Here is a 23749-nt window from a genome sequence, read left to right as displayed (position 1 = left end):
GGGGAAACTTCAGCAAATAGTTGCTGTTTTGTTTCCCATCCCAAGCCAGAATAAAATATATTTCTCAGGATTCTTCTCAGTCTACCCTGTCAGCACTCGGTGGAATTCCTAAAGGAAAAAGTCTACAAAAGGATGCAAAACCACCTAGGTCTACAACCCCCAGGGTCTTCACATCTTACACTAGCCTACAGCTAACATTTAGCAATTCCTTAACCATGTTTAGTTGAATTTCTTATGAGTTTATATGTTGTTCAGTAGTATCCTGAAAGACAAACAATGGTCTGAATACTGTCCCTGAAGAAACTTGTCTCTACAGATTTTAGGTTAGATGTTTGCACTGCAATCTCAGTTTTCTGATTAATTCAAGAGAAGTCAATTTGCAATTTCCAGGGATTTTTATAGAGTTATAAAATTCTGCATCCCTGAGTTGATACTAGATCATATGAACCTGGAGACAAGTTTTTGAGGCTCCGTTTGTCTTCCAGCAACTATACCCCAGTTTACCAATTCCCCCACAATGGTGATTATGGTGGGCTTACCAGCTCGAGGAAAGACTTACATCTCTACGAAGCTCACTCGATATCTGAACTGGATAGGAACACCAACTAAAGGTAAGTCTCTGAAACCTTTTGTTATACAGCCCCCTACAGGCTACTGGCTGGAAACAGAGTAAGGTAGTATGCCTCAGTACCAGGAAAGTCTCAATTATTAATAGAATGTGGACTATTACTGCTACTGCTTCTGCTACTGCTATTACTCCTACTACCACTACCACTATACTTTTATAAATTTAAAATTTCTTGAGCACATACTCTGTGCCCTACCTAAGGCTAGGCTCTAGGCAGGAAAACCAGTAAGATTAAATATCTTACCTCAAGGAGCTCCATTTTTGCAAGACCGTGCGCATCTGAGCTCCCATACAAACCCTACCACAGCCCCCTGTATGCCAACACTAATTGCATAGTGTGTTATTATAGTGTGTGTCTGGGTATCTCTCCCCCGGACCTGCTATAGGGGACAAGGGACTAGATCATATTTATTTCTGTCTCTCAAGGATGACAAGATTAAAACTAAATACCAAATTTATTTATTCCCTAATGACTATGCTGATGCTTTTAAAGAATATCAGCATAGTGGAATATTTTTATTGGGCCATGTTCCTCCTTTACATGGCAAGTAGTTAGACTTCTCTAGTCAAATGGAGCACACTACTCCCCAGTGCAGAAAACAGGTCTCCTTGGCATTCATTTATCCACTCAAGCATTAATTATTTGTTGGATGTTGGGCAAACAAAGACAAGTAAGTCGGATGTTTGTCCTCAGAAAACGCACAGCTATTCTTAAGTTCTTAAAACACCCAGGAAGGAGGAACTGTTATCATCATTTCACAGTTGATAAAATTAATTCCTGGGAGTTGAAGTGTCTTGTCTAAGGGCATATGGCCAATAAGTGACAGAACCAGGATATGAACCCACATTTACATGATTCCAAAGCCTGACACTCACTGTACCACGGCTCATACTTGGCTCTACTGATGGGAAGAGAAAAGAATCCGACATGGCCCTGTACCCTCCCTTCCTCCATTCATTTCCTCTCCTTTCTCTTGCCCATCCCAACACCTTTATTTATCTGCCCCATTCCCAACCCCCGTCCACCAAGTCTCCTCCTCTCTTCCTTCCATTGCTTCTTTCTCTTAATGCACTTTCTCTAATTCACTAGTGAAGAGTTTCCCAATGCTTTTCCATGTGCCAAACCCATGCTAGGCATTGGAGGTGTAAAAATGGATGCAATTCACACCCTATTCTTGAAGAGTTCTCCATCTGGTTGTGATGCATAAGAGTACTTCATGTCACCTAGGAATCCCAGAATAGGATAACGAGGGGGCTCACAGAGGAAATTATCAACAGGAAGGCAGTGAAAGCTTCCAGATAGGTTATATTTGAGCTGAGTCCTGTGGGGGAAGTAGGGCATTCACAGAACAGAGGGCAGAAAGAACAGTTCTCCTGGAGGCCTGCAGGCTCACAGGAGCCTCTCCTGAGTATAGGAAGCACATAACCTAGTGGTGGATGGGTCTTAACTCCAAGCTCCTTGGCCTGTTGTTCAAGGACTTCTACAATAATCCCCTGCTAGTCTCTCAGGCCTCAGTCACAGTGGATGACTCAGTCCCCCAAATATGCTCTGCCTTCTTCCAATGCCCTACCTTTCTTTGCTCAAGCTGATCCTCTACCTGAAATTGCCTTTGCCCCCTCCCCCCCATTTCCCATGTTGGCCCATAAAAGGCCTGCCCCCCCCCAAAGGATTAATTCAAGTCTGCTTTCTCCAAGAAGCCTCAGATCACCCAAAGTTAATCTTTCCTTTCCCCTTACTTTTTTACATGGCTCTGTCAGAGCACTTAAACTGGATGAGATCTCTGTTTACTGATTTGTTCTCTGTCCTGTCTGCTGGATTCTGAGGACTTTGAGAGCCTCATCACACAAATATGATTCATCTCCAGAAGTCAGGTCCTTCACAGATTGTACATCTAAAAAAAAATGTATTAGTCGAATGCATGAAATATTACTTTACCTCATTGCCTATTATCCCCTTTTCTTCCCTCCTCTCTGTTTTTTTTTTTCTTTCCCCATTACAGATGAGAAATATGGCCTATGGAGGGCTTAAATTTAGTTTCTCTGTCAGGATACAGAAAGATGTAATAACATTGGACTATGATTCAGAAAGCCCAAACTAGTTCTGACTCACTGTTTGATTCTTGGTGAATGATTTTACTCACTGGATCTCAGTGTCTTTATCTTTCCAATGGAGTAGGGCATGAAAAGGGTTGGAGTTTATGATAAACTAAACTAGTGAAAAGACCACCAGCTTTGGACAAAACAGCTCTGAGTTTAAATTCCAGTTCCCCACTAATTAACTATGGTGTTAGTTACCATCTCTGAACTTCACTTTCCTCATTTGTAAAATGGAAATGGTGATTCTCACTTTGCAGGATTGTTGTGAATAATAAATAATATGGTAGACAAAATTTAAAGCTTTATAAGCATATGATATGGCTATAAATTATACCTTCTTCTACCTCTAAATTCCCTCCCAACAAGGACATGTTTTTGCTACTGAGATCTTCCCAAACTCTTCACCAGTGTTCCCTGCTTTCAGTGTTTAATTTAGGCCAGTATCGACGAGAGGCAGTTAGCTACAAGAACTACGAATTCTTTCTTCCAGACAACATGGAGGCCCTACTTATCAGGAAGTAAGTATCTAACATTTTAGGGACCTATGCTGCCCCCTGGCTGAGGGAGGGCTTTGTTCAGGTGATGGGGGACTAGGGCAGAGCCATGAGGGTTATCAAGGAGGCCCTCTAGACTCTCAAAGCGTGGTTTGGACAGCCCTTCTACCATATTACCTACAATCTGTTTCTGGTCATAGCTATCCCCTGCTTAAAAACTTTAAACAGTCTCTTACTTCTGGCAGGAAAGAATGGAAACTTTTCAGGCTAATATTTGAGGCAAGAGTCTCAGTAACTTGGCATATTCCAATCTCTCCAATCACATCCATTCAACCTCAAGGTTGAGCACTTACAGAAAAGACCCCTTGTCTCACTTATTGATCCATGCCTTCATAATAGAACCTTGAAAAGAGTAATCACTAAATAAATGTTTACCAAAACCATAAATACATTGCCAATGCCATACATGTCCTTGCACTGGTACCCGTGTCAGGAATGCCTTCTCCTTCACAGACCATATACTTGGGCTCTAACTGGGTTCAAGAAGCAGCTCAGTTTGAGCTCTAGTAACTCAAGGAATGGAGCCTTTAATAATATGTCTTCTGTCATTCTGTTTTTCCTGGGCATGCCACTTTATACCTGCCCCTAAGATGGCCACACAGAACCACTTTCCCCTGTGCGACATCTCTGTGCTTGTCATGGTGCCTAGAAGATAGGACACCTTGTGTAGATGTTTAATAGGGGAATAATTTAACCTAGGACATCTGAGAGATGGTGCAAAAGATACTGCAGGAAAATGGAGAGGAGCCAATCTTGAGGTTGGGTCTTGTTTGTTTCTCTCTCCTTTTACAGGCGGTGTGCTCTGGCAGCCCTGAAGGATGTCCATGATTATCTCAGCCGTGAGGAAGGCCACGTTGCGGTAAAGAAACTTGTATTGTTCCCTAGGGTTTCTGCTGGGATGGAGAACAGTTAATATGTGTATTGAGCATTCACTGTGCTCCACACGTTATTCTAGGTACTTTGTACATATTAATTTAATTCCACCTTACCCTATGAGATAGGTATTATACCCCACTTTATATCCCAGAAGAATGACACACAGAGAGATTAAATAATTTCCAAAAATGGCACAGTATGTATGTGGCAGGACAGAACTGTAATCCAAGTTGTGTCACTCCTAAATATACAGTTAACTACTATACCTTCCCCCCCCCCCACTCCCAAGAATTTAGCAGCAGTACACTAAAATTTAACCTACAGTAAAACATTTTGAGTTCTGAGATTTACCTAAACATTTTAGTCAATTTAATCTCAGGCTTTTGAAATAGGATTTGCAAATTCTAAAAAGGGAAAAGATCCTCAAATATGCAAATTGTCCCGTCTAAGGTGCTGGACCTTGCGAGTTGTTTCCTATTCTTAAAGGGCTCCAGGGTGATAAGGAAGGAAGAAGCCTAACCTAGAAGATAAGAAATCAGTTCTGCCAAAACTGGTTTGGCTCAATGGATAGAGCCTCGGCTTGGGGACTGAAAGGTCCCGGGTTCGATTCCGGTCAAGGGCATGTACCTTGGTTGCGGGCATATCCCCAGTAGGGGGTGTGCAAGAGGCAGCTGATCGATGACTCTCTATCATCGATGTTTCTAACTCTCTATCCCTCTCCCTTCCTCTCTGTACAAAATCAATAAAATATATTTAAAAAAAAAAAAAAGAAATCAGTTCTAACTCTGTTCTGTCAGCAACTCTCAGTGACCTCGGTTAAGGCAAATCCTTCCTCAAAGGCTCGCTACTTCACCTGTATAATGACCCTAATAAAAACCCACAATTTTTGCTTGGCCAGCATGGCTCAATGGTTGAGCATCAACCTGTGAGCCATAAGGTCATGGTTCCATTCCTGATCAGGGCACATGCCCACGTTGCAGGAGGCTGCCAGTCAATGGTTCTCTCTCACCATTGATGTTTCTGTCTCTCTCTCCCTCTCACTTCCTCTCTGAAATTGGTAAAAATATATTTTTTAAAACCCCACAATTTTTCTTGTCTTATTATACTTATAAAGCCTGCTACATTTTGGGAGCGACAGTAGGACTCAATGAGTACTTGAGAAATTGACACAATCCAATTCCAAATCTTTCCTATCATTTGTCACCAAGTCCAAGTTCTCTTTCTTGGTAGCACTCCACGTGGCTAAATACAGGGATGCTCAAAGAGTAGGCGTTCTACCAGCACCAGACTCACAGTAAACCAATCTCATCATGTGCCTCTAGGTTTTTGATGCCACCAACACTACCAGAGAACGACGGTCACTGATTTTGCAGTTTGCTAAGGAACATGGTTACAAGGTACAGTAACACTGCCACTCTTATCTAGAGCCTACTGATCCAGCACAAACTCCAAAGAAAGGCAAACCAGAGGACTCATCGGTGCCAACTCAGCTACCATAAGGTCAACATTTTAATCTGGTTGAGATGGCTTTCCAGATCATGGTTAGAAGCAGCAAAACAGAACAGAACAGGAAAGGAGGGATGCCATGTTAGGCAATGAAGGTGATGGCTGTCAGGCTGACACTGTGGAGGGGTTGGGGTGAGGAAAGTGGAGAGAGAACCACTATAAAACACATATACACTGAGTGGCCAGATGATGATGATCTCTGAATACATAATAATCTGGCCACTCAATGTATAGCCTATATAATAAAAGGCTAATATGCAAATTGTCCCCTCAGTCAGGAGTTCGACCAGCAGGAAGGCCAGCCAACCACCCATGTCCCCTTCCCCTGGCCAGGCTGGCTGGACCCCACCCATGCACAAATTCATGCACTGGGCCTCTAATACATATATATTTTTTGAGTGGCCAGATTATTATATTTCAGAGATCATAATAATCTGGCCACTCAGTATAGAAGAACTAAAAGCCAGCATGGGAAACCATGAACAAAATGGAGGGGGGGAAATCTACTGAATAAGAGAAGATATTTGTGATATATTTGATAAGGGGTTAATATCCAAAATATAAAAAACTCATACAACTCAATAGTAAGAAAACAAAAAAATCCAATTGAAAAATGGGTAGCAGACCTGAATATATATTTCTCCATCGGAGACATACAGATGACTGATAGACATAAGAAAGGATGCTCAACATCATGAAACATCAAAACCACAGTGAATAGCACCTCACACCAGTCAGAGTGGCTATCGTCAATAAGTCAACAACCCCTGGCTGGGTGGCTCAGTTAATTGGAGCGTCATCCCATACACCAAAAGGTGGCAGATTTGATTCCCAGTCAGGGCACATATTGAGGTTAAGGTTTGGTTCCCAGTTGGGGCAGGTAATTGATCAATGTTTCTCTTATATTAATATTCCTCACTCCCTTCCTCTCTCTGAAAAATCAATTTCAAAAATTTTAAAGCCAACAAATAACAAATGTTGACGAGAATATGGAGAAAAGTGAATCCTCATGCATTGTGGGTGGGAATGTAAATCAGTACAGCCACTGTGGAAAACAGTATGGAAATTCCTAAAAAAAACCAAAACAAAACAAAAAAAAAACCAGAATTGCCACATGCCCCCAAAATACTACTTCTGTTTTTTTATCCAAAGAAGATAAAAATAGCCGAAGCCAGTTTGGCTCAATGGTAGAGCATCGGTCTGCAGACTGAAAGGTCCCAGGTTCGATTCTGGTCAAGGGCATGTACATTGGTTGCGGGCACATCCCTGTTAGGAGGTGTGCAAGAGGCAGCTGGTCGATGTTTCTCTCTCATCGACGTTTCTAGGTCTCTATCTCTCTCCCTTCCTCTCTGTTAAAAATCAATAAAATAAATTTAAAAAGAAGATAAAAACATTAATTAAATATATGTGCACCCCTATGTTTATTTCAGCATTATTTACAATAGCCAAGATATGAAAGCAACCTAGGTGTCCATCAATAGATGAATAAAGAAAATATGGCATATGGAGAATGATTGGGTTCTTAGAAAGATGTAGGGCTCCAAGAAGGATGTATATATACTTACACACACACAATGGAATGTTACCTAGCAAATAAAAGAATGAAAATTACCATTTTCAACAACATGGATGTACCTAGAGGATATTATACTAAGTGAAATAAGTAAAAAAAAATATATGAATACCATATGATTTCACTTATTTATAGAATATAAAAAACATGCACAAATGAATAAGTAAAACAGAAACAGACGCATAGATACAGAGAACAAATTTGATTGCCAGAGGGAATGTGGGTGTAAAAGGTGAAGGGGAATTTTTTAAAAAGTTTTCTTTGTGAAGAAAAAGAAAAGAAAAGAAAGAAAGAAAGAAAGAAAGAAAGAAAGAAAGAAAGAAAGAAAGATTGTCTTTCTAAGCCTGATTTATTTTGTAGACATTACTTATAGGATCCCATTAAAAAAAAACACACACACACACAAACAGTCAAAATACAAAGCAATAATCTGGAACATTCCATTTAGACCCCATCTGCCCCATAAAAATCTGAATCCTTAAAAGCACCACTGAATGAAATCCTGTTGTCAGAGATGCCCCCAGTGATGAATCAGAGTCATTGAGAAAGGGTCAAGCCTATCAAACATAATTCCCTGCTGGAAATCTCTCTTATGTTTCTCTTATAGGTGTTTTTCATTGAGTCCATCTGTAATGACCCTGGTATCATTGCAGAAAACATCAAGGTAAGGACTCCCAGTTACCTTCCCTCCTTACTCTGCTTCAGGCTTGGATCATGCCTAAAACTACCTCTATTGGATCAAAGGAAGTATTCTTCCCCAAGATTCTCTTCCCACTTCCTTGACAACTGTGGCCTACAATTTTCCTATGAAATTAAATGAGGCCAACATATAGAGAGTTATTAATATGCACCAGGCTCCAAGCTTTACTCATTGATTTTTCACAACAAACCTGCATGTTAGGAATCATTTCAGTGTTGGAAACTGAGGTTCCAAGAGAAGTGACTTGTCAAGGATTTGTACCATCAGAAAGAGATAGAACTGGGAATGGACCTCAGACTTGGCTATCTGCCTCAAAAACTTTATTCTGCCCCACGATTCACAGCAGAGCTATCACTGCTTTAAGATTCTAGGCATGTGGTCTAGAATTAGATCACTTTCTGTATTTTATTGTTCCTTATTTCATCAAATTACTGAAGCTCAGTGACAGAAGAGACCTTAAAAGTCATCTTCAACCCTCCATCAGATACTTGAAATCTCAGGTGAATGTTTGTCTAGCCCAGTGGTCTGCAAACTCATTAGTCAACAGAGCCAAATAATCAACAATACAACGATTGAAATTTCTTTTGCGAGCCAAATTTTTTTAAACTTAAACTTCTTCTAACGCCACTTCTTCAAAATAGACTCTCCCAGGCTGTGGTATTTTGTGGAAGAGCCGCACTCAAGGGGCCAAAGAGCCTCATGTGGCTTGTGAGCCACAGTTTGCCGAGCACAGGTCTAGACTTTCTCCTCATACCTCCAGTGACAAGAGGCTCATTGCCTTGATAAAGTGCAGTCCAATCAAGCTGAAATCTTGTAATTTCCATTCAACTGGTCCTATTTTTGCTTCTATAGGCACAGAACATGCCCAATCCTTCTCTTTCTTCTTTATTCATCCATTTATTTATTCAACAGAAAATGAATCCATACACTGTGCTGGGCCATTCTGGGTATTAGAGATATAGAAATGGATAGAGAAGAATCTTGCTCTTGTGCTCACAGTCTAGTGAGAAAGACTGACAAGTTCATAGGCATAATTCTGCGCTATCAATGCTAAGATGAGGGAATAAGGGAGGCTGTGGGAACAGAGTATTAAGAACCTAACATTGCATGAGAGGGGTAGGTGCAATAGGAAGGCTTCTCAATGAAGGCAATAGCTAACCTGCATCTTGAAGAATGCATAGGAATTTGGCAGGCAGAGAATGGGAAATAACGGAATAGCATGTATGAAGTATGGCATCTCCAGGGAACTGTAAGTTGCTTGGGTTGGCTAAAGCAAAGTGTGCAGAGAAATAGGGGAATAATAGGAGATGAAGATGAAAAAATTCATTCCAGCCCAATCATGACAAACCATGAGTCACCCGCTAAAATATTTCATAGTTTGTGCTAAAATATATGAGAACTGGTGAAAGGTCTTAAGCAAGGGAATTCTATGGTCAGATCTGCAAGTTAGAAATATCCTTCTGGCTATTAGTATGGGAAATACATCAGAAATAACAAGATTTTATTACATATATTTTTATTGATTTCAGAGAGGAAGAGAGAGATAGAAACATCAATGATGAGAGAGAATCATTGATCAGCTGCCTCTTGCACATCCCCTACTGGGGATCGAACCCACAACCCGCATATGTGCCTTGACGGGGAATAGAACCATGGCCTTCTGGTTCATAGGTCAACGCTCAACCACTGAGTCACACCGCCTGGGCAGAAGTAACAAGATTTTAGAGAGTGATCAGTCACAAAGCTATCATGAACATTCAGGCGAAAGAAAATACAGACCAATTGAGATATTTGTAAGATATAGTGGAGAGGATTTTGGTGCCTGCTGAGAGGAGGGGAATGTTAGAAAGGGACTCATATAGGATGTCTCCCAGTTGCCTTTTAGGCTCTGTTGACTGAGTGGATGAGAGTGCCCTTCACTGGGATGGGTAGAGAAGGTAGGTATTGAGAGAATTAGAGATGCCAGCCCTAAAGCAAACATGCCGTATTCTCCCAGGAAACACTCGATACATGTGAGCTATTGTGACCCCTGGCCAAGATCTCCTGTTCTTCAACCATTTCTCATGGCACAATCTCCAGGCCTCTTATAAATGTTCTTAAATGATCTCTAATGGCCCTTCCCAAGGGCACTGTCAGAGTCTCTGTCTTCCACGGTCCCTCTGTCCTTCTCTCTTCTCCCAGCAAGTGAAACTCGGCAGCCCTGATTACATAGACTGTGACCGAGAAAAGGTTCTGGAAGACTTTCTAAAAAGAATTGAATGCTATGAGCTCAACTACCAACCCCTGGATGAAGAACTGGACAGGTAAGAGCCCAGAACTCCACAGTCCAGGTCTGGATGCTTAGCACTGTTTCAATATGCTGTAGGACCTAGGGAAATTTCTTCCCTCTGTGGACCTCAATCAGCTCCTGTATCTGTAACATCAGGAAGCTGGACTTGATTTGTATTCAAGGACCCTCATAGTTCTAATTACCAATGAGGTGGTGATTCATTGACGTGCAAGGTGTTCACAAGAGGATTGAAGTAGTGTTTTCCTGAGCAACATGGACATATCAGGGATAACATATCAGGGACCTGATCTTTGCTGGGGGTGTGGACAGACATTTATAGTTTGTCCTGCCTTTGTTGCTATTATTTTTTGAATATTATTTTTGTGGATGGCATTTCAGTTTCCAAACATGTTCACATTCTTTGTTTCATTGAATCCCTTGTAAAGGAGACTAAAATAGGTCTTATGACCAGACATTTTCAGAAGAAATTGAGTCTTAGAGAGCTAAAACTACTTGCCCAAGCTCTCACCATTAGAGCTAGGATTCTAACCACATATTTGGTCTCTTAGCCATGTATCTTCTTACCATGCCCACGTATACCTCTTCAATGAATAAGTAGTTGGTCCCTCTGGGTTGTGGTGGACATAGGGAGTTAAATCAGAGCAAAAAAAGTTGGGTTCTGTTCTCAGGTAGCTTCCACAGTGCCTTGAAATATGGGAAGACGCGTGAAAAATTTGAAACTTTTATTCCTAATACCAGATAAAGATAGGAGAGGTGTTAGCTGTCAGTACAGGGAATATGTAAGTTTTAGACATAGGTTGTTCCCTGAGCCCTACTCTTTTTCAAAATGGGTTGTGATGAGAAGAGACTTTCAGAGTCACTCAGACTCTGTAATCCAAGTGAGAAGGGTAAGGAGGTTTCAAGCTGAATACTACCCTAAGAATATTAAAGAACATCCTTTTAGCTCTGTCTCACTGAAGTCCTGAGAGGTGAGCATTGTTACTGCCTCCCTCCTCAAGGAAACAGAGACCCAAGCGCTTATCTGAGGCCACAGAATGAATCAGTAGCAGAATATATACTCAGACACTTATCTGCAAACTTCCAGCCTGGTTCTTCCCTTCTCACATCCCTAGGTCATACAAAGTGTCACATGAGGCTTAGACACACAGTACAAGGGGCAAGACCTTAGGTATAATTGTGAAGATTGTTCTCTGTGCAGGGATATTTAGATCAAGGCTATACTTACTTTTTTCACCAAGGCATGTGTGCTGGAGTGGGACTGTTTCTGCCCTGAGGAAAGTGTAACCTTTTCCAGTTTTCACAGGCAGCATAGAGGCTAGCAGCCTATGGTGAGAGAAATTTGAAGGAGAGGAGCTGAGGTGAATGAATGGCATGGAGAAATCCCCAAGCCTTCTAGCCTTCAACCTATATTCCTGCAGGTGCTCAGTTAGTGTTTGATGAATCAGTTTGAGCATCACAGTTGACTTTAATCATTTTTCCATGAACAGACATTTATAGTCCATGCCTCAGGACCCAGCCCTAAACTCTGCCCTAGGGACCCAAAGAGTGATAGTCTGTCCCTGCTCTGATAGAATGACCATTTTGTTGGGAAAAACAGTGAGTATGCAGTTGACAGAATAGCAGGGAGGCTCACACAAGTGGGCTGGAGGAACACCCAACTCATCTTGAAGGAAGAGGTCTAGAAGAGCAGGTTTACCCAGTAGGTAGACTAGACATGTGTTTTGGGTACCAACGAGGAAAAGGCTACCAAAAAATAAGAAGAAAATAGTCTTGGAATAATTTAACATTTTATATTTCCAGCATTAAGGTAGTCAAAATAGTAAAAAATAAAACCAGAACTTGGTAGAACTTCCTTTTAATATAGATTATGATTTTTGTTTTAAATTATATGTGGTAGGGTGAAGTGTTAGCTACTGTCATACATTTTTCTAAGTGACTTCTCATGTCTGGGCTCAAAGAAGTCTTCCTAGAGAGAGTGAATGTACTGGCTGTAGAAGTATAGATACATAGGGGCTTAGCTTTGGAGACCAGACAAGGAACACATTTTCAAGCAAAGAGAATAGCACTTCTTAATGGCCTAGTTAAATCTGAATAAGAGTAGATGAATACAGAGAAACACCCAGAAAACACATAAAGGCTAGGGTAAAACAGAAGTTATGAGCATGGGCCTGGAGCAGTGAGGCCAAATAGGACCAGTGTGTGAAGGCACCGAGAATGTCAGACTAAGCTGAGGAATTTGGAAATTCTCCTAAGAGCCACTAAGAATCTAGCGTCAGGGACAGACAATAACCAGACAACAATGCGACATCATATATTTTCTACCCTTAAGCTCGGAGGGTCCTTGGAGAGGTTGACCTTAGGCAAATCACTTCCTTCTCTCTGTTTCAGTTTCCTTGCCCATAAAACAGAGATAATAATTTCTGCTTCCTATGATTGTTGTGAGGATTCATGCACTTTGAAGTCTGCATTCCCTGCCAGAAGCTCCCAAAATGTTCAGCAAATATGAATGCCCTGTGGGACCATTGGACATGAATGACAGGAAGGGGCATGCTGAGTATGGTGCAGATAGAAAGGCCTTCGTTAGGAATAACAGAGAAGCTTTCTGAAACCAAACCCATCACTCACTGCCTTGCCTGCTTTGGGGTAGAGCAGCTATTTTCATTCACTTGGTTTTGTTACTGTGCACACAAGGTTGCTAGTGTGTCACCCCATTGCCCTAGCCTCCCTCACCTCTTTCCAGGGATCACCCTGAACTCCTCACAATAAAACAACTTAGGAATTAGTGCCTGGCACAACAGATGCCTCCAAGTCTTGCTCCATGGTTCTATTCTTGATTAGTCAAAGTTCCCCATTTCGAGCTCCTCTGCAAACAGGTTGTTGAATAATTTGATTATCATTCTGTGTATAGTTGTTAGTTCATGACAAAGAGGAGACTGAAAAGTGGCTCTAAGCAAGGACCACAAGTTCCCCACTGATGGTGTGAACCACATCTGTATTCCCATGCCCCAGCACATGACACACCTTAGAATATGTTTGTGGAATGGGGGATGAGCATTGGTCATGCATTTCTAAGTATATATTCCTAACTGGCCTAAGAACTTCCAAGCACAATGCTTAGAACAGACAAGGGTATATTTGTTGACTGGCCAATAGGAAAGAATCCAACTTGGTCCCCTTTCTGAGTAAGGAAGATACATACACACAGAGACACAGCGCACACAGACACAATCTTGTAACTGCCTATAGAGTATCAAATACAATATATCACAGCAGAGATTCAAAGAACAGAGAAGCAGAGCTCAGGTCATGGTTTGAAAGGGTGAGGGAGTGGACAAGTTCGGAGCTGCTGGGGAGATGTTGGAGGTCTCCAGAGACACAGAGGATTACTGCTTCTCTCCAAGTATATCAGGAGTGTGAACCACAGAAGACAGAACCCCAGTCCCTAGAATGTGATAAGTGAAGGTGAAAATAGAGCCTGGCTCAAGTTGAGACTGAGAAAAGGATACAGAGGGAGATGGTAGCAGGCACTGAGCTTCTGAAGGTGGCCAGGAACCAAGTTTCTGAGACAGGTACCTAGAATAAGAAAAGGCATGGCATCCTGTTAGAGGAAAGGTTGGTGAAAGCTGGGTTATGGAGGAAGCTTGTTAGGTAGGGTGTGTAGTTGGGGTTTCTCTTGGGAATAGCCTTTCCACCATCAGCCCCTGAACTGCCCTTGCTCTTGCTTGGACTGGCCCAGCCACCTGTCCTACATCAAGATCTTCGACGTGGGCACACGCTACATGGTGAACCGAGTGCAGGACCACATCCAGAGCCGCACAGTATACTATCTTATGAACATCCACGTCACACCCCGCTCCATCTACTTATGCCGGCATGGTGAGAGTGAACTCAACCTCAGAGGCCGCATTGGAGGTGACTCTGGCCTCTCAGCTCGGGGCAAGCAGGTAGGGAAGGCCCCATGTACCCAGAGGCATTGGCTGATCTGGACCAGGGGGTGCCACAGGTGGGTGGAGTAGCCACTACCTGGGTCCTGAGGATTGGGAGTCTCAGTGACAGGGTAGAAGCAGGTTCTGGTCACTCCCACTCTTCTTCCCTGATAGCCACTCCGTCTTCAACCATCCTTAAATGCTACCAAGTGCCCACAGGAGCTACAAGGCTGAGAAGCTAGGTCCTGGCACTCCATGTGCTCATATCTTGCTGCTTCTTCAACCCCAGCATGATAAGCACCTTGGCTCCACCCGACTGGTCCCCTCATCATCCTCAAAACTCTGTGTTTTTACTTGTGCAGTTTCCTCACCTAGGCTGCCTTCTTCTGTCAGCTGATGACCATCACTTGCACGGACAGCTACCCTGAAGCGCCCCACCCTTGAAGCCATCTTCTCCTCCCTTACTCAGGGCTGATGCTACCCCTCCCCCGCCACCCACTGCAGATCATCACACTGTCAGCACTTATCCCTAACCTGTGACTGCTTCCTTCCTGCCCCACCTCCCATACCCCCTTCCAGGGTCCAGTTGCTGCTCCATAGTCTGGTCTAGGAAGCCCTTCACTGTCCTTTCCAGACAGCTTACCATGCTCTGGACTCCATATCTCCCAGTGCTGGCCCATCTCTGACTTTATGGCCTGAGTCTTTTCTATCCTTCTAAGCATGGTGACCTGCACATTATGGGTGCTGGCTCAATAAAGGGACACATTTTCCCGCATTCAGCCCTGTGCCTAGGCTTGTTAGCACAGGTCCTTGCTGGGGAAATCGCTTGGGGATGGGACAAATGGAATGTGGGTGCACAGACAGGAAACGCCCTCTTTCATTGGACACTTGTGGCCTCATTTAATCTTCACAGCAGCTCTGTGGGGTGGGCATTCCCATCACCTGTTTATGGATAAGCAAGCGGAGTCCCAGATAGGAGCAGAGAGCAGCCCCAAGTCAGACACAGTGGGAGCAAGGAATGAAAACCAGGCCTTCCCGCCTGCCCCCTGCAGCCCCACAGCAGAGGTGGCGTTGTCACAGGCAAGGGACTGCACCCATCCTCATGGCTCCCTTTCTGTGGCCTTCACACCGACAGCCTCCCCTCAAGAGCAGAGTCAGAGGCCACCAGAGGCATCACCCTCACCTCGTGGCACCACCTGCAGCCAGGGGTCTCTTGGGTGCAGCTGGCCACGGCCTTGCCCACCTAGCTCAGCACCCAGCTTGGACACATGGCCACTCCACACAGATGTGAGCATGGACACACACCGGCCTGGCCCCACCTTCATGGGTGGGCACAGGGCACCACGCCCTTTCCCAGGGACTGGCTCCCAAGTCTGTTAGAGTGTCTCTCACCAACCCTGTGCCAGGGGTGCTCTGGGCGCTCCCCACCCACGAACTAATCTCCACTCGCAGAGACCAGGCCGGGTGAGCGCATGCTGTTCACACCTTCCAGGCAGGAGGCCCCAGGCCAGAGAGGCCAGGGACGCCCCAGACACAGGGAGCCCGTGTGAGGGAGCTGCAGCAGTTCAACCCCATCACCTACCCCCCAGCCAGGGCTCCTTCCACCAGAGCACACTGGCTGCTGCTGACTCAGAACCCACCCTTAGCGTGTGTGCACACAGTGCCCATGTTCGGACGTGTAAACGTGTGCCATGTCTATGCGTCTGCCCATGCTCCTCACACACATGTGTACCCATAGTAACGTGCCTATACACAGAGAAGAGGGGATCACTGGCTCCTCTGGGCTCCCACCGCCCTTGGTGGTTTCTCTCGGTGCCATCACCGTTTCCCTCCCTGGACTGGCCGTGTCTTGAGAACAGGTTACCTGGGTACTCAGTGCAGGTCCACACATACTCAGCACATGTTTGAATGTGGTTAGAACCTGGGTACCAGCACCCCTACTAAAGCAGTAAGAATTCAAAGAATCAAAGAGAAATATTCCCCAAATCCCATTCCACCACATCTAGACCACACTCTGAGTACCCAGAACCCAAGAAATCTCTGCCCTGTGGTCTGGTGTCTGTTTCCAGTGCCTGTGTGGCCCTGTCACAGAGTCTGTCCACCTGAAAGTAGGCCATATAACAGGAGTGTTCACCCCTAGGATCAGGGGGATCTGAGAGGATATGGTGTGGGCAGAACTTGGTCATGTGATGGATTATCCACAAACCTGTACTCAAGGCATCTGTGAGTGCAGGATGGAGGCAAGAAGAGAAGGGAGATGGACTGTGGATAGAGGGCCTCCCTATGCACTCTTGTCCCAGTCTCCACAAATGTTAGAGGTAGACTGTTTGAAGGAATTAATAACTGAGTAGGTTGTTCAGTGAACAAGCATCAACAAACACACACACATAAACTCACATATTCTATTATATTTCCTTGATCCATAGTCACATGGGAAAGAATATGGCTTTTTACAAATTGGAAACATTTAAACTGTGTTCTTGCTTGTTCATCATCATTCTACCATGTGTGATAGATCTGAGCTTGTTCTCATGGCTACCCTGTCTTCTTTCATTTCTCTTTCTCCCCTCTTCTCCTCATCTGTACCCCCTACTTGGCAGTATGCTTATGCCCTGGCCAACTTCATTCAGTCCCAGGGCATCAGCTCCCTGAAAGTGTGGACCAGCCACATGAAGAGGACTATCCAGACAGCTGAGGCCCTGGGCGTCCCCTATGAGCAGTGGAAGGCCCTGAATGAGATTGATGCGGTGAGACGTAGGGGAATGGATTTCCTGGTGGATGGTGGGGCTTCACTCTCAGCTTATACCCCGGGTTGCCTCTGCGGGCTCCTATGGTAACCTAATTAATTCAACAAACATTTCTTGACAACCAGTCATGTGACAGACACTATTCTGTGTGTTGAGGATCTGTGAAGGCCAGAACAGACAAGTTCTCTGAACTCATGGAGCCCATATGCAAACAGTAAATAAGACACTGCATCTCATGTGACAAAGGGTTATGAGAAGGGAAGTACAGGGACTATGGGAGGCTGAGGGTGCTTCTGACAAGACGTGGTGATGTGAGATTTACAAGGAAAGCTTCCTAGATGAAGGTGGAGATGAGAAAAGAAAACAGGCAAAATGGTCTGGGAGTAAGGAAATAAATTTAATTTCAGTGGCAAGGAGCAGCTCATGAGAAGGCCCAGAAGTGAGAAGAGAGCATGGCATGCTCAGAGAACGGAGGCTAGAACAGCAGAGAGGCTGGGACAATGATTGTGAGGTCTGGAGATAAGGGAGATAAGGTTGGAAAGGAAGGTAGCTCATAGGGCTTTATATCGTGTTGAAGAATTTGGATGCTGACCTATAAATGGGAAGCCATTGATGTAGTCTAAGTCAAGGAGGAATGGCTTGAATGTGATTCACTTTTAAAAAAATAAAATAAAAAGACCATTCTGGCCACGGGTGGAGACTAGGTAGGAAGAAGGCCAGAAAGAGCATGTAAACTGATATGAAGATGACTGCATTAGTCCAGAAAGAGGTAAGGGTGTGATGGACCAGAGTAGTGGCACTGGTGATGGAACAAAGAACTTGAAGAATATTTTATCAGACTCTTATCACATGGCCATCTCTCTTTGGGTCAGGTTTTCCCATGAGCTCTTTTTTAAAAATGTTTTTGTTTTAGGGGGGGGGGAGGAGAGAGAGAAACAGCAATGATGAGAGAAAGTCATTGATTGGCTGTCTCCTGCACACCCCACACTGCAAAAGGAGGCCACAATCTGGGCATGTGCCCTAACTAGGAATTGAACCATGACCTCCCAATTCATAGGTCGATGCTCAACCACTGAGCCACACCATCTGGGCCCATGTGTTCTTTGAAAAGGCATGGTTCCCTCTCATTGTTTCACCTGCATGATAGATACACTGATATCAGATAGTGGCACATAGGCTATGATTGTTAGACCCCAAAGTAAAAGCTTCACCACAGATACAAATAACTTGAATGTAGGTAGGTTAACCTGCTTGCCTACTAAATATGCCTCTATAAATACTGACAAGTATGTGTGTGTGTATATATATACATACATATGTCCTTAATGATAGACATACAGCAATACTCATTCTTACAAAAAGGGATATGTGGCATCGTTCTGCATATCACATGTATTTGCTATAAATACATGCAAGAAAATATGTCAACTCTTCATCCTAAGAGTTCAGTTATGGTTTGTTTCTTGCACACATGTGATATAAACATTTATTTGATGCCTACTTTGTTTCACAAAATCTGTTTCACGTATTTTGGTTCCTGTCTTCACTGAATTTTCAGGTTAAACAGGTTAGACAGAGGACTAAACAGAGGAATACAAAGCAGTGTGTGTAATACAGGCTCTGGTAGGCTAGACTGTGGGTGCATAGATGTCGGGGCAGGACATGTGGCCCAGCCAGGATCTGCCTGGAGGAAGTGATGCGAATGTTAACTTGGCAGGTTAATAGTGAGCCAGATAGAGAATATCAGGAGTGGTATGCCAGGCAGAGAGAACAGCTGAAACAAAGAGGGTATTGTGTGTGCACAGCTGCTAAGGTTGTAGCAGTGGGGGCTGAGGGAGGAAAAAGGAATAGATTTGAGAGAAATTTAGGAGGTAGAATCCCAGCAGTGGGTTATGAAGGTGTGGATAAGGAAGAAGCAAGAATTTAGAATGATGCCTATGATTTTGGTTTGTTTTCCATGATCAATAATATATTGATAATTAGTTCCATTTATTGAGTCTCTAAAATGTGCCTTAGATATCCTGTACTAGTCTCTTTTGCACATATTACCTCTCATATTCAAAACATTCTTGTGGAGTAATTGTACTTCTCGTCATGTTGCAGATGAGGAAAACAAAATTCAGAGAGGTTAGGCAGTTTTCCTTAAGTCATTAGGAAATCAGTGACCATTTCCACTGGCAACAGGTTCACAGAATGCCTCGGAATAGAAAGTCAAAGCCATGCACAGGGCCAGTTGAAGAAGTTTGACAATGCATAGCTGTTTGTGGGCTGGGGAAGAGGCAAACCTCACACCAGAGCCAGTTGCTTCCCCTACAGGAGGGTCTAATCTTTAGAATCCACACAACCAGATGGGAAAACTTATAAACTCAACATGGCTTCCCTACCCCACCAGCAGCCGCCTCACTTCTGGGGATTTCTAAGTGGATTTGGAACTCTCGTATGCTCCTAAGGGACAGTCTCTGAGCTCTGTTCCTTCTTTGGGAAGAGAGTGTATCTACCATAGGCCCACTCTGAAACTGTTAGGGATTTACTAATTCTTGCCTTCTGAGATGTCTGTGGATAGCTGATTATCTGCCAGAGATCCTGGGGCAGATGTAGAGGCAGGAGGGATGAGAGATGCTCTAAAATGGGAGAACCCTGCTGTGGATGCATAAACTTGCACACACAGTTACAGACACTCACCTCAGGATGCTTACAGTCACAGACACGCACTTCATGGACACTAGTCAGACACAGGCTCTCTCTCAGACACATCTGCCACTAACAGCCACACCATACGCACAGATGCATACACACTTAAGACACACCTAGAGATACATGCAGACACAATCACAATCACCATAGACACACTTGCACTCTTTGCACATTTCTATATGACATGAGCACAGAGGCATACCATGGGCATACAGACAGCATATCACATAGCCTTGAGCATATTATCACAAATTCACACAGGCTTCAGACATAGGCACACAGATGTTCACACATATCCACCAGAAACATAATCAGGGACATGCATACTCACAGATATACATGCCACAGACACACTGAGGTACATATGGAAAGACAGACCACAGAAACATTCATGGAGGCACTTTCTCAGATGTTCAGACACCCTGTACACACACAATCACATGAGCACACTACATATGATGCGACAAATATACAAACACAAAGCATAGATTCCTAAACATACCACAGGTACACATCATAAGCTCGCTACACATACACATGCAAAGTCACAAATTCTTAAGCCCACATATTTATTTATTTATTTTTTAAATCCTCACCCAAGGATATTTTTTCATTGATTTCTAAGGAGTGTAGGAGGGGGAAGGAGAACGAGAGAGAGAGAGAGAGAGAGAGAGAGAGAGAGAGAGAGAGAGAGAGAGAAACATCAATGTGAGAGAGACATATTGATTGGTTACCTCCCACACACACCCCTATAGGGGCTGGAGCATCTGCACCCGAGATAAATGCCCTTGACCTGGAATAAAATCCGTGACTATTTGGTGCATGGACCAATGCACTAACCATTGAGTAACTGGCCAGCGCAAACCCACATATTTATAAAAATACATACACATATGTACAATATATACCTACAAACCTGTTGGGATAATCATATAGGAACACATCTGTACACATGTACTCATATCTGCACAGCCACATATCTCATGCACACACACGCACACACACACACACACTCAGGCAACATGCACAAACCTAAAGCTGTGTTCACAGAAACCTAGGTGCTACTGTTCTACAATCATTTGGCCTTAAAATTATGGTAAAGGCTGGCCAGGCTGGCACAGCTCAGTGGTTGAACATCAGCCTGTGATCCAGGAGATCACAGTTCAATTCCCAGTCAGGGCACGTTCCTGGGTTTCGGGCTTAATCCTCAGTGTGGGGTGTGGAGGAGGCAGCCAGGCTGTGTGGATTTCACCAAGTGAATACTTTTGTCCCCACATAATTTTTCTCAGGGTGTCTGTGAGGAGATGACCTATGAAGAAATCCAGGAACATTACCCTGAGGAATTTGCACTACGGGACCAAGATAAATATCGCTACCGCTATCCCAAGGGAGAGGTAAGCTTTGAAGGGTGGACTGATTCCTAGAACTCTTCCTTAGTATCCTCATTCCAACCCTCGAGGTTTCTTAGTTTCCTAGATTGCTTTCGAAACAGAATAAAGCATATATTGCAGCAACTGCCACCCCACAGGCACGTGATGATCTGGCCCTTGGCTGACTCAGATTCTTGGCAATGGGCAGCAAATTCCTCTGTTTTAAAAGTTACTCGTTTGCCCTGGTCAGTGTTTCTCAGTGGTTAGAGAATTGGTGTATGCACCAAAGGGTCTCAGGTTCAATTTCCAGTCTAGGGCATATATTTTGTTCCTAGAATTCTATTTAGTTCTGTTTCAAATGCACATTGTGTATTTGGTAGCATCTTATTTCTTTCTTATATTTTTCACTCCATCTTTTAATTTAAAAAAAATTTTAAACATTCATTTTATATTTTGGATTATTTACCTTGAGTTTTTAAGATTCTCATCTTGTTTGTTCTGTTTATTTTCATTCATAATAGTTTATTTTTCTTTGCGTATTGTGAGCTTCAGTTTGGCAAAATGTATCTGTGGGATTCTCATGTGGTGTGAGTTGAGAGAATCTATTTGCTTCTTACAGACACTCTGAGAAGCTAACAACTTGTATCACTTTTTATTAAACTCTCAGCTTAGCATTTTCTAAAACACATGGATAATAATATTCTGAACCAAAACCCACTTGAGGGTAGACTTGTGGTTGTACATTCTTATAAGAGGCATTTTCTAAATTTTTATACTCAGAGTCAGAGACATATAAGTTCTTATTGTTTCCCTTTGCCTATATATACTTTTTTTTTCTAGTTTACACTTTTATTGAGCATATTGGCCTTTGAGAGTCAGGTTTATTGGAGAAATTCAATCCCAACTCCCTACTTTGTGTATACCTAAGACCTTGTCTCATGTCTCTATAAAGTTTTAAAAATTCAACCCTCACCCATCAGTGTGGTTCAGTGGTTGAGCATCAACCTATGAACCAGAAGGTCACACACCCGGGTTGTGGGCTTGATCCCCAGTAGGGGGTGTGCTGAAGGCAGCCCATCAATGATTCTCTCATCATTGATGTTTCTATCTCTCCCTCTCCCTTCCTCTCTGAAATCAATAAAAATATATTTAAACAATAATAATAAAATAAAAACTCAAGCCTCTTGGAAAACATGATTATAGATGCCTCCATGGCAGTTGTTGCTTCCACATCCACTTAGCACTCTTGTTTACCAAGGTTTTCTTCATTTTGGAACCCTATCTTTATAATGTTTTCTTGATTTTCTTGAACAGTCAGCAGTGCGGACATTTATTTTATCTAGCTTTTCTAGGAATTTTTTGTAGTGAGAAGTTTTTTTTATTGTTATAGATATCTAGTTGAATATATTGATTGCTCCCCATTTAACAGATGAGAAACCAAGACCCTAAGGAGGAAGTGAGCTGCTTAAGGTCGTACTGCTGGGCCAACAGCTGATCTAGTACCACATCCAGGTTTTCCTGATTTCTAGTCTAGAGTTCCTCTCCTCTGGGCAAATGTGCCTCATCTCCCTTTCTTACGGAAGTATTTTCTTATTTTTAGTCCTACGAGGATCTGGTTCAGCGGCTGGAGCCAGTTATAATGGAGCTAGAACGGCAGGAAAATGTGCTGGTGATCTGCCACCAAGCTGTCATGCGGTGCCTCTTGGCCTACTTCCTGGATAAGAGCTCAGGTACCACTGTCCTCTCTGTTCCTGGCATAGAGAGCTGGATGTCATTTGAGACCCTGACACTAGAAATCGGTCGTTTATATCTTAGTAGTTAAGAGCACAGCGTCTAGAACAAATATGCCCGAGTTCAAGTTCTTAGCTTTGGCAAATTACTTTAACCTGGCTTCGGTTCCCTCATCTGTAAAATTGGGAAGATAATGATGAAGTTTAAATAAATCAAAATGTGTAAAGAGCTTAAAATAGTTCATGACACATAGCGTGAGCTACGTAAGTCTTGGCGACTATTATTAGTATTACTACCATTCTGAGCTAACGTCTTCAGAGCTGGCCTTAACAGTCTGCCTTGATCTGGAAAAGCTGAGCTAGTATTTCTCTGAAGCATGCTGTCAGCAGGTGGTAATGGACCTTCCCTGACCTCGTGATTCTGATTTTAGGTTTCTGTATTTGCTGTAGAGGTGATTTTCTCAACCTAGTGTTTCCATTGTTTTACATTTAAAGCAGTGTTTCCCAAACTTCTCTCATGATGAGAATCACCTGGTGGAGTTGTTAAAACACAGATTCCTGAATCCCAACTAAGACGTGCTAAACTAGAATTTTTGGGAACATATAGGTAAAATTGTATACTTAACTAGTGCTCTAAGACAGATTTTATATACAGAGCACTAAGTTAGGTATGCAATTTTACCTATATGTTCTCAAAAATTCTAGTTTAGCACTTCTTAGTTGGGATTCAGGAATCTGTTTTAACAACTCCACCAGGTGATTCTCATCATGAGAGAAGTTTGGGAAACACTGATTTAAAGGATTATTTCTTTTTCTAAAAAATGTCTAGACATTGTTGAGTATTTATACACTGAATATGCATACTGAATCGCAGACTCAGGCAGGTGGTCTGGCAAAAGACTATTGTGCCACCCTCAAGTGAGAGAATCCACTTCTGACGGGGATGCCGACGTGTTGGCATCTCCTGGACACGGGGAGGGTGTGTGAGGACAGCGCAAAGCCGTATTTGAAGTGGCCAGTGTTTGCAGATTTGTATTGTTTCTATGTCGTTAACTTCA

General features: G+C 43.2%; 1 protein-coding gene across 5 annotated transcripts in view; it reads left to right on the top strand.

Moving 5' to 3' along the window:
* PFKFB1 (6-phosphofructo-2-kinase/fructose-2,6-biphosphatase 1) overlaps nt 1–23749 on the top strand; it is a 45759-nt gene that overhangs the window by 17343 nt on the left and 4667 nt on the right. For 2 of the 5 annotated variants that reach the window (XM_084871082.1, XM_084871084.1), the window contains exons 2-11: nt 486–611; nt 3150–3243; nt 4072–4138; nt 5478–5552; nt 7842–7898; nt 10116–10237; nt 13961–14168; nt 16751–16897; nt 20881–20985; nt 22562–22691. In XM_084871082.1, coding sequence (XP_084727208.1) covers nt 486–611; nt 3150–3243; nt 4072–4138; nt 5478–5552; nt 7842–7898; nt 10116–10237; nt 13961–14168; nt 16751–16897; nt 20881–20985; nt 22562–22691 — 1131 coding nt within the window. Of the gene's footprint in view, nt 1–485; nt 612–3149; nt 3244–4071; nt 4139–5477; nt 5553–7841; nt 7899–10115; nt 10238–13960; nt 14169–16750; nt 16898–20880; nt 20986–22561; nt 22692–23749 lie in introns of those variants that run through there. The other 3 variants (XM_084871083.1, XR_014793787.1, XR_014793788.1) reach the window with 3 other exon arrangements.

The sequence above is a fragment of the Pipistrellus hanaki genome (assembly GCF_964339955.1).
Source record: "Pipistrellus hanaki genome assembly, chromosome: X".
Lineage (NCBI taxonomy): Eukaryota > Metazoa > Chordata > Mammalia > Chiroptera > Vespertilionidae > Pipistrellus > Pipistrellus hanaki.
Note: the sequence above shows the minus strand (reverse complement) of the source record. Positions and strands in the feature narration are given on the sequence as shown.